Below are 13,796 nucleotides of genomic sequence, written 5' to 3' on the forward strand. Positions count from 1 at the left end.
AGTTTTTGATTTCTCTACTTAAAAGACACCTTTTTCGTCTTGTACCATGTTGAAGCAAAAATTACTATACTACAAATTTGATTTTAGCAACGTAATGTAAAATTCATCTCGTTTTCATTGAGGTAAAGGTGTAGAACCTTGTGGAACACCATGCGTATTTTCATACTCTATTTGTTTGCAAGCAAAGCGATCTTTCGTTACTAACTTATATATTATTAGTATTCGTTAATTTTTTTTTTGTTTCAATGTCATTTTAGTTTTATACATTTGATAACCAAGCGCGTATATGTTCTTCCATACTATAATGTTCATTAGGCGCTGCGTATAACATGAAAGAAATCATGAAGATTGTTTTCAGATAATAATCGTGAACTGTTCTGTTTGGCCTTGCTATTAAGTTGAAATATGCTAGATGTCTTTATAAAACCCGATCTCTATAGTTTGTCTTGCCCATTTAGAAAAGGTCTTTGACTGATTTATTTGCTGCTCTCAAAGCGTTCTTCTTAAACTTTGGTTTAAATAAGCGTTGTTTGGTTTTTGAAGAATAGACCATCATATTTAGAATGTATTTATTTGTTAAAGATCGTACATGAATATTGTAACTTCTGGTATTAACTAATTTGACAATATGGTGTCAGCACATCTTTAATTTTTGTTTTTCGTTTATTTGGCGCTTTAATTTATTAGGTCACTAGATCAGATAGTTTTGGTTTATGATTCTGCAATGCATATTTAGAATGTATTTTTATTACGTAGCTGTAAAGAAAATGTCTGTATTGTAGATATTTAAATTATGAGTTCTGGTTGTGATTAAAATTTCTACGTTGAGTTAGACATGCTTCACGCCAACAACCATTACCTTTTGGCTTGAGCTCTTTAAACGAATTCATTAGTTTGTCTTGATCCTGTATTATTTTCGACGAATGAAGGAAGGATGTTTACATTCTATGCTATCAACATTTTTCAGTTTTATAACGACACTTAAGCCATTAGCTACATTTTAATTGATTTAAATAGACAAAGCCTTTTTGATTTCTGTGTTACGAACTTAAGTTTATTATTATAATAATAATTTAATTTACATTATCGATCTTATGGACTGGATATTAGTTTATGGTTTTAGATTAGACTTACTTAGTAAATTGGAAGCATCATCTTAAATCACCCATTCCTAAGACATGCGTTGCTGTCAATATATAAATTGCTGTCTTTGACTTTATTTCTTGAAGTTGATACTGTATGCCCTATATGTTTCTCTTATAATATTCCCCGTTCTCTGCCGTTTTCGATTTCCCTTGACCATGTTTCAGAGCTATGGTGTATCACTTTATCACCACACGATTCGTCCACTAACGTGAGAAAAAACCTTGTTAGAGTAGGAATTAGCCAACTATATTGTAATTATGAAACAAACGTATGATCGAATATGTCAAAAACATACCACAGCAAAAATATTCTACGTTTTCATCTTAGGTTTTATAGCTATTGTAAATTCATTTAGACTAAAAGCACCTACAACTCGTCACACATGTTCGTCAAACGCAAGCCATATTTTGTCTTTAAAGCATTGAATGCAGAACTAATAATCGGAACTATAATTTCGTTGTCGTCAGAAATGTTGGTTTAAAATGCATTTTAATAAAATTATAATGCTTAGTGAAATCCTTGGTAGTAATGTAATGTTATATTTACTTTCGTCTAATAGCAACATGGCTTAATCGAACTATTCAACTTTATAACTGCAACATAAACCATTTGGATTTTCATATGAACTTGGAATTAATTAGGTCCAAATCTGATCATATTATTGGTTTCACTTGATGACATTATCTGATTTTCTGAGAAGAGCATTTGCAAATATTTCTGAGACATTGTTCAAAACTAACCCCCCTTAAGCAAAACTGTCTCTACAATGCTTACTGCTAGCTTTTACTGTATCCTATTTCATGAGTGAAACGTACATCCATGTATTCAGATTGCTTGCTTACACTTTTGAAATTTTAGTAACCCTACAGAAGTGAAAGTCAGATTGAACAGGATTTAAGTCATACAGGTCTATGGAAGTTCCTTCCAACTACAGCAGTTTGACTTTTGTATATTAATTAGAAAGAATAGTTGTGAAGGTTTCTGTTTTTATGAAAATTATCTGTGGTTGTAGTGGAAATTAATTGAAATGATAGTAAAATGGTGTTGTATATACATTTTAGACAGTAGGAAGTGATAAAAGGCATGTTTTGGTAGTATGGAAGAAACAAAGTAGCAGAAAATGGCTAGGTAAAAAGCCTGATATGATGTTTTAAGAAATATTTACAGCAATCCTGAAAGAGGTAGGAAGTGTTTGAAATTGCAAAACTGAATGATTTTTCCATGACTCAATATTTTCCAAATTGCCTGTCTTGACAACATTGTTGAGAAGCTTGGTAGGAACTTGGCTCAATCACAAATGTCCTCTCCACTAAACATCCATTTGTTACATACAATACAAAACACAAAATAATTCTCTGCAAGCTGACTTTTAGTTACTACTCGAAATAGTTGTCTCCTTTCTTGGAACTGAATTCCTACTAAATCCTACTATTCTGTTGTAAAAAAAAAAAGAACTAGATACAGTTCATCTGCTTACAGCTTCATTAGTTATTTTTCTCTCACTGTATCTCACTACATGTTAAAATTAATACAACTGGAGCTTAACATTGCAGTTGTCCTAGAAGAAACTTGTCACTTTCTTCTCCCAAACATTTTTTACTCTGAGCAAATTCTCACATTAGTTGGAAAGGTAGGCTATGGCTATCATAGAGAGTGTTAAGAAATGGTAAACTTATTTTTATTTGAAGGCTATATCTTTTTTAGTTATAAATTTGGAGAAAAATTGAAGAATGATAATATTCTTCATGAGCACATTGCCTACAATATGACATTCACTTGTTACCCAACAAAGATAATCACTGATGTTCTTAGTAGATACTCCTTTGTAAGTCTTCTGGAATCAGAGATTTGCATAAGCTTTAGATCATCTTGGTGTGATTCAATTATGGCACTGTATTACATCTGAGAATTTGGCATTTAAAGAAACTTGTGATAAATGCATCATATGCTCAGAATTGAAACCACAATTCTGTCATTCTCCTTATACCTAATGTATCAAATCTACACGACCATTTGATGTCTCTTTACTACTCTTCTATGTAGTTATAGATGAATACTTCAAGTTTTACCATTGCTCTTCGACTGTTGTAATTCACTGTCTTCAAAATATATTTGTCATATTTGTTGCTCTAGCTTCCATCCAAACTGACTGAAGATCCCAGTTTATGTCTTAAGATATTTGCTCTTTTTTGGAGAAGAATATTAAAATAACTTCACTTATTGGAAACAAATGAAATTATATGGAAGACAAAGCATTTGCCCATCATTCAATAAAATGCTAGAAAAATTAAGTTTCATTTTAAGGAATTGCTCTGCAATTCAGTGGCTCCTTTTCATTGCAATTACCCTAATATTTCACTAAAGAAATTTGTGTCACTTGTCACTTGGACATTCTCTGAACCTGAACCTGAAAGAAATTTTGCTTTGATGGTTTAATGAATACAAGCCAATGGTAAATCATGTTAACTGATTGATGTTACTCATCATTGTGCTTATGTCAGATAATTAGATGATTGAATTGTTTCTGTCTCAAGCCTCATCTGGAAAACTGAGTTTTGTTGTAAATTGATTAAACTCTAGTTCCACTGAAAACTGTTCCATTGATGATTTCAGCCCATGCAAAATCTGAGTCAGTGACTGCCTCAGTGACAAACTGTGGTTCAACATCTTAGTGAATGGATATTGAAAAGGAAATTCACACAAATTTCTTCATCTTTTGATAAAACATCTGAAAAATGCCAGAAAAGCTAAATTTTCAAAGTGCTGGTGAATGCTATGAAATCATCATTACTACTTCCTATCCAGTTGCATTATGGTATACTTTGGTTGCTGGCCAGTAGTCGGCCATTTGCAATAAAACAGACATGTTTATATTATTACTTCAAAAACTGAATAAAATGGTTCGATTCTTGGCAACTATTTTTCATCACAACAGTATTGATGTTTAGTAAAGAATGTAACTGAATAAGTATCTGCTGATTCTCTTGTCCAAAAACTATCAAAAACTAACTCATAAGAGGTAGGGATAAAAATTGGAAAAAACAATCTTTTATATGTAGCAATGAGTTAACTGTACCAGGTATGACTTAACCAATCATTGGAGTGTATGTATATTTTGATTGCACAAGTTTTATCAAGCATTGTATAAATCAGTAAAAGTATATATTTTAATAACAATGACCAAGTTTTCTCGTCTAACTCTTGCCTGAAGTAATAATTACTTCAAAGCACACATCTCATCTTGGCTTTTTTTGTACATCTTTTTACACCACTACCATTGGTGCAAAGACTGAATTATTTACCTGATTGACACACTACCTCTCAAAATACTCTTATCCTCTTTTCCTTCTCAAAACCCTCCCGTAACTGTCTCTAACCCATCAAATTGTTTTATCATTGTGTTAGCAATGTAATTCATTCCTCATTACTATAACTACAATAGCCCATATCTTTTGAACCATCTAGTACTTACAGTCAGATAACTGGTCAGAGCTAACATTACCTTTGAAGGAAATCATCTGCTGTCACTAACATGGAGTCACTTACCAAACTTTACAGTATCTGAAAGAGAGAACTATCAAGAAAGTAAAGGATATCTTGTATCACACATCCTACAAATTATCTTGCCTGACAAATTGTTTGAAAAAAAATCTCCTTCTAACTTGATAAGATTCTCCTAGATGTCAGCTCTCAATCAAGAGAGCTCTCCATTCATACAAATGAAGCAATCACATTTTCTACCCATTTTAATTTCAATTCCACACTGCACACTTGCTCATCATTCACCAAGTGCAAATATGTTTCTGATCACTCCAACCCAGTATATTCTGACAGTGTTTCCTCTATTATTCTTTGTGTTTTTTAGCTAGCTCTAGACTCTTCAATATTTCTCTCTCTACAAGTGTATCTTAACCTAGGGAAATATGTAACACTATGTCTCATTCTAAAGATGGTTAGCTCTGAAGTTGCATCGTATGCTCACTTCTAAAAAGTGATGGAAACTAATTATCAACCATAGTTTCCATTAAGCTAATTCTACCAGTTGTCTGCTCACATTCATAATTCACCAATGATCTCATAGCTTTTGGATTTTCAGTGAGATCAATTGTTTGCCTTTGACATAAGCAAAACATTAGTTCCTGTCTGATATAAGAATCTCATGGTCATGTTGCTATGTTATCTCTTGGATTAAATTTTCTATTGGACCACTCCATCATAGCATTTGACAGTGCTCACTCAGCTCTTTTGTATTAATTCTTCAATTTATACATTAGTATGTGATTACTTCAGCCGAAAATGGTTTCTATCTACCTCTCTTTTCTTAGATCAGAAGCTTTCTGTCAGACTGCAATGTGTTCCAACAGAACTCTGTCTTATCTCAAGGTTTGGTAATGTCTTCCACACTCATTTATTCATTAATGACATACTTGCAATCACTTCTAACAACAATGTTTCTTTGCCAAAGATACCAAAAGTACCAACCTTCACATCCTGCATTTAAGACATCACACACAACCTAAACACTTCATGCTAGTCATACACTACTTCATAAAAGCAATTTATTCAATGGGTATTCAACAATATAATCTCTTTCAGTAGCTCATATTGAAAGCCCTGTCAAGAACAAAGGAAACTTGTAGTTCATTCTCTCTAGTCAGAAACAGTATGGTCTCTCATGGCAATTCTACTCGTGTAACATTATGAAAACTACATGATAAACGGTATGATTCCTCTTTAGTGTCAAGAAATATTTCAGCCCTGACCATTTTGCAGGCCCTTTACAACATTCAAAATTCAGATTGGATTACTACTTGCATACAGTGGATCATTCTGCTGCCATACCTTCCCCCAATCCAAGACTGCATCCAAAAGAGACCTTTGCTTAATTAGTAATTCTTCATTTATTATCGTGCTACAACCACTGGCTGACACTTATGGTTTTCTCTCTTTGTCTTTTTTTTTCATGTTACTAGAATGACCTCTGCTCTTTTGAACCAGGAAGCTGCATACTCTCACTGTACAAGTACCCATTATCCTTACTAGTGTGCCTCCCTCTCAAGCCCTACAGGAAACACCTTACCATGTTTTCCCCCTCTTAGACTTGCATCTCCACCTATCAACATTTTCCTACAGATGTTGAATCTACAAATGTTGAGGCTGAATATCAACATCAATCTTGCCAATCTTAGTGTATTTATGAAATTCATAGACACTGCCTTTCCTTCCTAACTTTCACATATATATGTGTATATATATCTGGGATGGTGCTGATGTTACACAAGCAAACAAAACAGCATCCAGAAATGACCTGGCTGGTTGGCAAAGACTCACCACAGACTCACTGATTTCTGCTTTTCTGAACAGGGGGCTTATTTATTTACACCTATCTCTTTGTTTTGTAATCCACTCAATCATTATTTCAGAACTAAATCCCTGGAATTACTTTTCTGTTCGTCTTTTACTTACAGGCATCAACTTACAGAAGTTTAAGCTGAGCTTCATTTGCATTGATTTCACCAGTTTGTGAGGGCCAGCAAAAGTTTTAGAGATTGCCCTTCCTACTCTGATTAATAATAATATATTATTTTGCTTGAAGTTGAGTCTTCAAGGAAAATTATTAGTTGGACAGTATGACAATTAAGGATATATCGAGAAAAGCTGATGGTCCATCTGAAATTATTAGAGGGTAGCTATAACTTCATACATAGCTAATGAGATTGTGCAGAAGGATTCCATTTCTATAGTTCTCAAAAATAAGGATTATGTAACAAGGAAATATAGTTGTGTATAACATTTTTATGGACCAGATAATTTGTTCCTGATTTTTAATATTTTTGTTTCCTATAATGAACCAAATAGTGCAGGCTGTAGAAGGCTGGTAAAGATAATGTAAAAAATTATAGTTGCAGTAGGTACAATGGTGTAATTTTTTAGATTTAGAAACATGCTAAATTTTTGTATCAACATAAGATGTATTTTTTAAAAGACTATACTTTATCTAGAAGGATCAGGATTTGAGGCTTTGTGTATGTGTTAGTCAGCTGTTTTGTATTTGAAGTGGTTTCAAAAGGCTTAATGCTCAAGGTAGCTTCTGTTTTCAGGTTGCCTGATTATCCTTGCAGAATATAGGAACTGCATACATTTGAAATTTGAATGCATGAAAATGTACTAGTGGCCTATGGATCATTTGCTATGTAAACATGATGATAATTATCCATCTCATTTCTCCAGTATACACTATACTAATTAGCAACAGGTTACATTTTTAGATTCTTCAATAATCTCTGCTGATAGAATTTACATAAATCAAGAAATTACAAAACCATATCTCCATTTCTCAATTTTTCTTTAACAATGTGTATTTTCCTTTCAGTACTTTTAGAAGTACATGAGACATTAATTTCAGCTTTTCATAACTTTTCATTCTTTGTGTCCAAAGAACTATTCACAAGCTGTATATTAATGACTCATTGAAGAAAAATTAAGCCAGAAAAAGAATGTTTCACATAACATGAAACACGAAAAAATGTTTATCTGTATACCTATATTTTTTTTACAAAATCCTATCAAAATATAGTTGAAGATTCTATGTGAAGAGAGTAATTTAATAGCAGTGAGTAGAACATTTTGAAAATTGACTGATAAGAGTTTGTTAAAAGAGTAGAATCTTTCAGTTTATGTGGTGCCGCATGATCAGAGATGTAGATCAGTCAAAGGCAGGGTTATTTGTTGGTAGATGGTACTTGTTTTTTCTTCTACCATATTTACTTGTTTTGGATAAACATTTACTTTTCCATACTCCTATGCTTCAGATGGAATTTGTTGAGGCAGGTTTTCTACATCTGGATACCCTTGTAGTCAACCCTCACCTGTTTCCCAGGTTTGGAGGAAGTGATCTTGTGTTGGATGATGGAAGGTTATATAACGAGACAGAGAAATAGAAACAGGTGTCTTGCTGTAGAGGAAGTACAAGGTTATCCGGCTGGCGAGAGAGAGAGTGGGAGACTGCAGGATAGAGATGGTGGCAAAATGCCAGGCATACTCACAAGGGACAGGAATCAGAATATAAATAGAATGGTTGAGTAAGAGATATAGATGGTGGCAAGTGCCAGGGCACACCCTTGATGTTCAAATGCCATAATATAAGTGGCAGGGTATTGCAAAGGAAATGTGATTTAAGAGTGTGGAGGGGGAGTGCATGGCAAAAACTTGGGTATATATAAAGAGTTGGGGTGACTGGATAGCAATGATAGAGGGACAGGCATAGTGTATGAAGGAGGAAATGTGAGGAAGAGAAGAGATGTGGATATGTAGATTGGTTTGTTGGGGTAGGGTGAGTGAAAAGTTTTCTTGTTATGTGTGGGTGGAAAACACAGTTTGGGGGTGGCTAGGAGATAGCAATAATACAGTGAGACAGGGCATGTGGGTGGAACACACAGTTCAGAGGCTAGCGGAGAGCAATGATACAGTGGTACAGGCCAAGAGGACAGGATTGGGGAGTAGGAAGTAAGCATAGTGCATGAAGCGGAAATGTGAGGAAGAGTAGAGATGTAAAAATGTAGTTTGGTTTGTTGTAGAGTGTGTGAGAAGTTTTCTTAAGTGTGGGTAGGACACACGGCCCTTCTAAAACTCAGTTTCGCTCATGTGGGCAGATCTTCTCTAGAACTTCATATCGCCAGACATCTCGGTCCATTGTCATTTCCTCCATGAGGCCTAACATCCTGAGATTGGTCCTTACCACTTCATCCCATGTCTTCCTTGGTCTCCCTCTTCTGTGTTAACCATCCACTTTCTGTGATCGGCACTTCTTTGTGCAGCTGTCCTCATTCATATGCATCCCATGTCCAAACCAATGTAGTCTTCTCTCTTGCATGCTACATGCTCATTTACAACTATTGCATAATGCCAAGGCAAGGCAGTAGTAACATACATGTATGGATATATGTAGATATACAACGGGCTTCTTTCAGTTTCTACCTACCAAATCCACCCACAAGGTTTTGGTCAACCGAGAGGTGCCCATACATTGAGACTGAAACTGAAACCATGTAGGTAGGAAGCAAACGTCTTATACTGCAATGGTTGTAGATATTTGTATGTGTTCTTCAATACAATGTTTTTATGGTTAACAGAATGTACATGATATTAGGGAAATGAGGATTTATAGAAACTCCATTGATAGGCAAGGTGTAATATTTAATCTTTAATACTGTGAACAAATTCTGAGGATGTAGTATATTTGTAGAAAGGATATAAATTGAAGTGCTTCCTGTTACAATTTCATGAAATTCAAAAAGGAAATCTTAAAATGTGAAGTTAAATACAATTTAAAAAATATTCTCATTGACCATGTTTTTATTTAAATAGGTTATTTTTCTTAAAATATATAATTCCTTATATATTGCTTAATAAATCTCACATTTAATTAAAATATATCTCATACCGATAATTGGGCAACTCGCTTGTTTCAGTATCTTATAGTCAACTCTTTGCTACTTATAAAAAAAAATTTCCTTTTTTTTCTTCCTTAGAAATGAAATGGCTTGCTATAAACCATAATGAAATTATTCTTTTCTAGTTTGTTTTGTTTAGCGAAAGCTAATGAGGCCTATGATCAGAAACTTCTCAGTTGTGATCATTAGAGAATATGTCAAGGACAATGTTATTTAATATATGTCCTTTTTTTTTTTATAGATGAGGCTGTTATTTCTAGCAAATTAAGTGATAACATACAGATACCCTTGTTAGCTTGTTCAAGTTCATTTTCTTATCTTGATGGAATGGCAAGAAAACTAATTTAAAAAATGTCCTTATGTATTGACTGGTATGTGAGGATTTTTGGAGAATGTTTTAATCTTTATATATGCACAGTTTGTTTTTCAACTGTATGTTTTGATTTGGCATTGACTTGGTTAAATCAAGAAATATCTTCCTTGTTACATAATCTGAGTGTGATGATGTGTACTCAGTTCCTTCAAATCACTATAAAGAAAGTTACTTGCAGTTTGATTAAAATATGTAAATTTCACTATTAACTTTCTTAGTTAACCTAAAATTGATTGTAAATACAGGGTGTTCAGGATAAATTTGACAGCTTCTATGAATGGAAAGAAAACAATATTCCATCCAAAAGCAAAAGTATTACTCAAAGAAGTTGCCCTCAGCTTCCACTACAGCATCAAGACAATTCTGGAATATGGCACATGCCTTCTTCACTCTGTCTCTGGGAAGATCTTCAAATACCTCCTTGATCTTGGCCACCGGCTTGGCCTTGGTGTTGCAACCAGAACGGTTGGTGCCTTTCTTAACTGTGTCTCACACATAATAATCCATGGGATTACAATTTGGGGAATTAGATGGTCAGGCATTGGGGCTGGTGAAGTCATAGAAATTCTATGACAACCACTTCTGACTCTTTCCTGAGGTATGGCAAAGAACTGAATCCAGGTGCCATTCCAACAGTAGTCCTCTCCAGCCAAAGATTGACCAAGTCTCCAGCAGCTTCACGTAGTTCTCTGAATTGAGTTTAAGGCCCTGTTTATCAGTTGTTCAATGAATTCCAGTGTGCAGACACAGTCAGAATGCTTGTGTCCCTTCTTGTTGCCCATGGCTTCATAGTCTCCATTGCAGCTGCCTCTGTTATATCACACAGACATTACAATGTTCACAGAACATTGCACAAGTCATGATGTCGGCATTTTGATACCAAGTGCAAATCCTGATACAAGTAACTCTTTTCCAATATTCAAATGGCTTCCAGTTTTTTGTGTCAGCTAACTTTTTCTCAACAATAATTTTAATCTTTGAGCTCTCCAATACCATTGACTTTCACCTATGTATCAAGCTGTTTCTGAGAAGAGACATAAAAACAAAAAAACAAATATAAGTCAAACACTCTGTACAGGTTTACATTTAAACACAACACTACAAAAAAGAAAAATATATATAAAAGAAATTCTCACATTCTATTCTCTTACATTCATACATACAAATTGTTCTTTGTATTCTCTGTTAAAATCTAAGTTAAATAAATTTAATAGTAAAATTTACAGAAAAATAAGTTGACCAAATCAGCTTCCTTGCAGATTATGTGTTACCTTTTATCTTTTACTCGTTTCAGTCATTTTGACTGCAGTCATGCCGGGACACCACCTTGAAGCGATTTTTAGTTGAACAAATCAACCCTGGGACTTACTTTATAATGCCTAGTACTTATTCTATTGGTTTCTTTTGCTGAACCACTATGTTATGGGGATGTAAACACACTAACAATGGTTGTGAAGCTGCAGTGGGTGACAAACACAGGTACAAAGACACACACTCACACACACAAATCTACTTGGTTGGCCTGAGGCTATAGTAAAAGATACTTGCTCAAGGTGCCATGCAGTGGGACTGAATCTGAAACCATGTGGTTGGGAAGCAAGCTTCTTACAACACAGCCATAAGACCTGTGAATAAAACAATTTCAAAAAAAAAAAGAAGAAAGAAAGAAAAATCAGCAAATGTTAAGCCAAATTTCTTCCTGGTAAATCAACACTAAACCATGTACTAAAACTTCCAGCATATCAAGGGATGGTTTTAAGAACTGGTGGGTCCTTGAAGATCCTCTGCAGCATGTAACACCACAGTCAATTCTTGAGACTTATTCAGCAAAGTTGTATAGATCATAAAGAATATCTGCCTTCCAGAGTTGATTGAAAATATGCTGGAGAGTGAGATATATTTGGACTCTAGTGGTAGATGGTATAGGTTTTTCTACCTTAAGCACATATTTTTTCCTTTACTTTCCAACTTCTACACCAATGACTAATGAGGAAATTGTGAAATATATTAATTTATGTATACTGTTCAATCCGGGTGCAGCTGTTTGTTATGAAGAGAACTACCTCTGTGCCAAACCAAAATTCCAACTTCAAGTAACTTTGTGGAACACCCTGAGCATTCAAAAGGTAAATACTCAGGATACTTAAATGTCACTTCTGGTAGACATCTCAACTTCAAGACCCAGATCCGGAAGTTAAAAGCAAAATTCAGTGCTTACAACAACATTGTCAGCAAGCTCACAATTGCAAAAGGAAATGCAGGTCCACAACCTCTCTATTCAACTATCTTTTCTACTGTTTTATTCTTGAGTACACCAGCTCATTGTAGGATAGGTTTACTCTTACAAAGAAGTTAGATTCAGTCCTTAATGCTTCCTGTTTAATCACAAGCTGTCTTAAACCAACAAACATTTGACAATCTCAGGCCTAGTGTGCTAAGAATGACTGGGAGGGAAAAACCCAGAAGTCTACCACCTTCAGTATCACTGGAAATGGTGGCAAAGTAAATAGTTGCCACCCAGAGTAAGGTGGGTTAAGTGGAAATAGCTCAGTTGATTGAGAATTGGAGTTGGCAGAACAAAGGTGACATAAAGCTCTTTCAGTGATACTATGTTAGACTGTTACAAACTATGAAACACATGTTGACATGCCATATAATACAAGAATCATGCATTTCTGCTGACCTTGCAATGTGCAGTGATAATGTAAAGATATGTCTTCAATTTTGACTGAACAAAATTTAGCTGAATGTGTAGTTAATTCTATAAGAAGACATTAGGAACACAACATAGTTGTTAAAAATTTGTTAACTTGGTTTGGGAAAAATGAATGCTCTTAATCTCTTCTCTGGCAGATGATCCTTCAATGTGAAACCTGAACATTTTTAGATTGAGAACTAAAATACAAATTTAAGAAAACATCAATTAAATCATGCTTTCACAAAGTGATCTTCACTATAAAGCTGTATTAAAGTGTTAATCTTCAAACAGAAGGCAGTGATTATAGATTTAATTAAAATTTTAATTTTCTTTAGATAAATCTCATTAGAACGGCAGTTCATTTGTAGCATAGCCCCAGCAGCAATAGTGTTCTACAAATGTCCCCTTCCTCATGTTTTGTTAAAAAAGAAAAAAATCCTGCTGGTTAATTAAATAGTTAATTTTGCGCAGTGGTTTATTGTTTCATGAACCATGTATGTCTTTTAAGATATTTGTGTAGACTAGTCTCCTATATTAAATTTTTATGGGAATTACTAAGGAAGGTAAGAACTACCACGATCATCATTGTTTTAACATCTACTTTTCCATACTTGCACGGGCCATGTGAAATTCATTGAGATAGATTTTCCATGGTCTGATGCTTTTCCTGTTGCCACTACTCAACTGTCTTCAAGCAAGTTAATATTTTCTGTAGTCTTTCAAGCAAACATCAATGGCTGGACCTGTTTACATAGGAGATTAACAAATTAGTCACTATTTTTTATGAGCAGTACTTCATTTAGTCACCATATCATTTTTATGCTCATGTGTACATGTTTTTCCATGTTGGCATGGGTTAGATGAATGTTATTGGAGTGTTGCTTTATTGCTGGATGTCCTTCCTTTTGCTAACCCTTAATTTTTTTAAAGGGATCTCTTATTCCATATGACTTCAAAGGCATGGAACAAGCAGATGATTTGCTGACAAGGGAACTGACAATAACAATACCACCAACGCACCCAAACTTTCAAAGTAACTTGTAAACACACACACACACACACAGATAGTTTCCATCTACCAAATCCACTTGCAAAGCTGAACACAAAACCATGTGGTTAGGAAGTA

At 34.4% G+C, this 13,796-nt stretch overlaps 1 protein-coding gene across 7 annotated transcripts in view; it reads left to right on the forward strand.

The window, feature by feature from the left end:
• LOC115210189 overlaps positions 1–13,796 on the forward strand; it is a 115,268-nt gene that overhangs the window by 1,486 nt on the left and 99,986 nt on the right. The window contains exon 2 of one of the 7 annotated variants that reach the window (XM_029778646.2): positions 5,472–5,529. The exons of the other annotated variants lie outside the window; for them this stretch is intronic. Within the exon in view, the coding sequence (XP_029634506.1) occupies positions 5,497–5,529 (33 nt within the window). The 5' untranslated portion in view covers positions 5,472–5,496. The remainder of the gene's footprint in view (positions 1–5,471; positions 5,530–13,796) is intronic. 7 annotated transcript variants of the gene reach the window in all.

Source organism: Octopus sinensis, linkage group LG4, assembly GCF_006345805.1.
Source record: "Octopus sinensis linkage group LG4, ASM634580v1, whole genome shotgun sequence".
In the NCBI taxonomy this organism is placed as follows: Eukaryota; Metazoa; Mollusca; class Cephalopoda; order Octopoda; family Octopodidae; genus Octopus; species Octopus sinensis.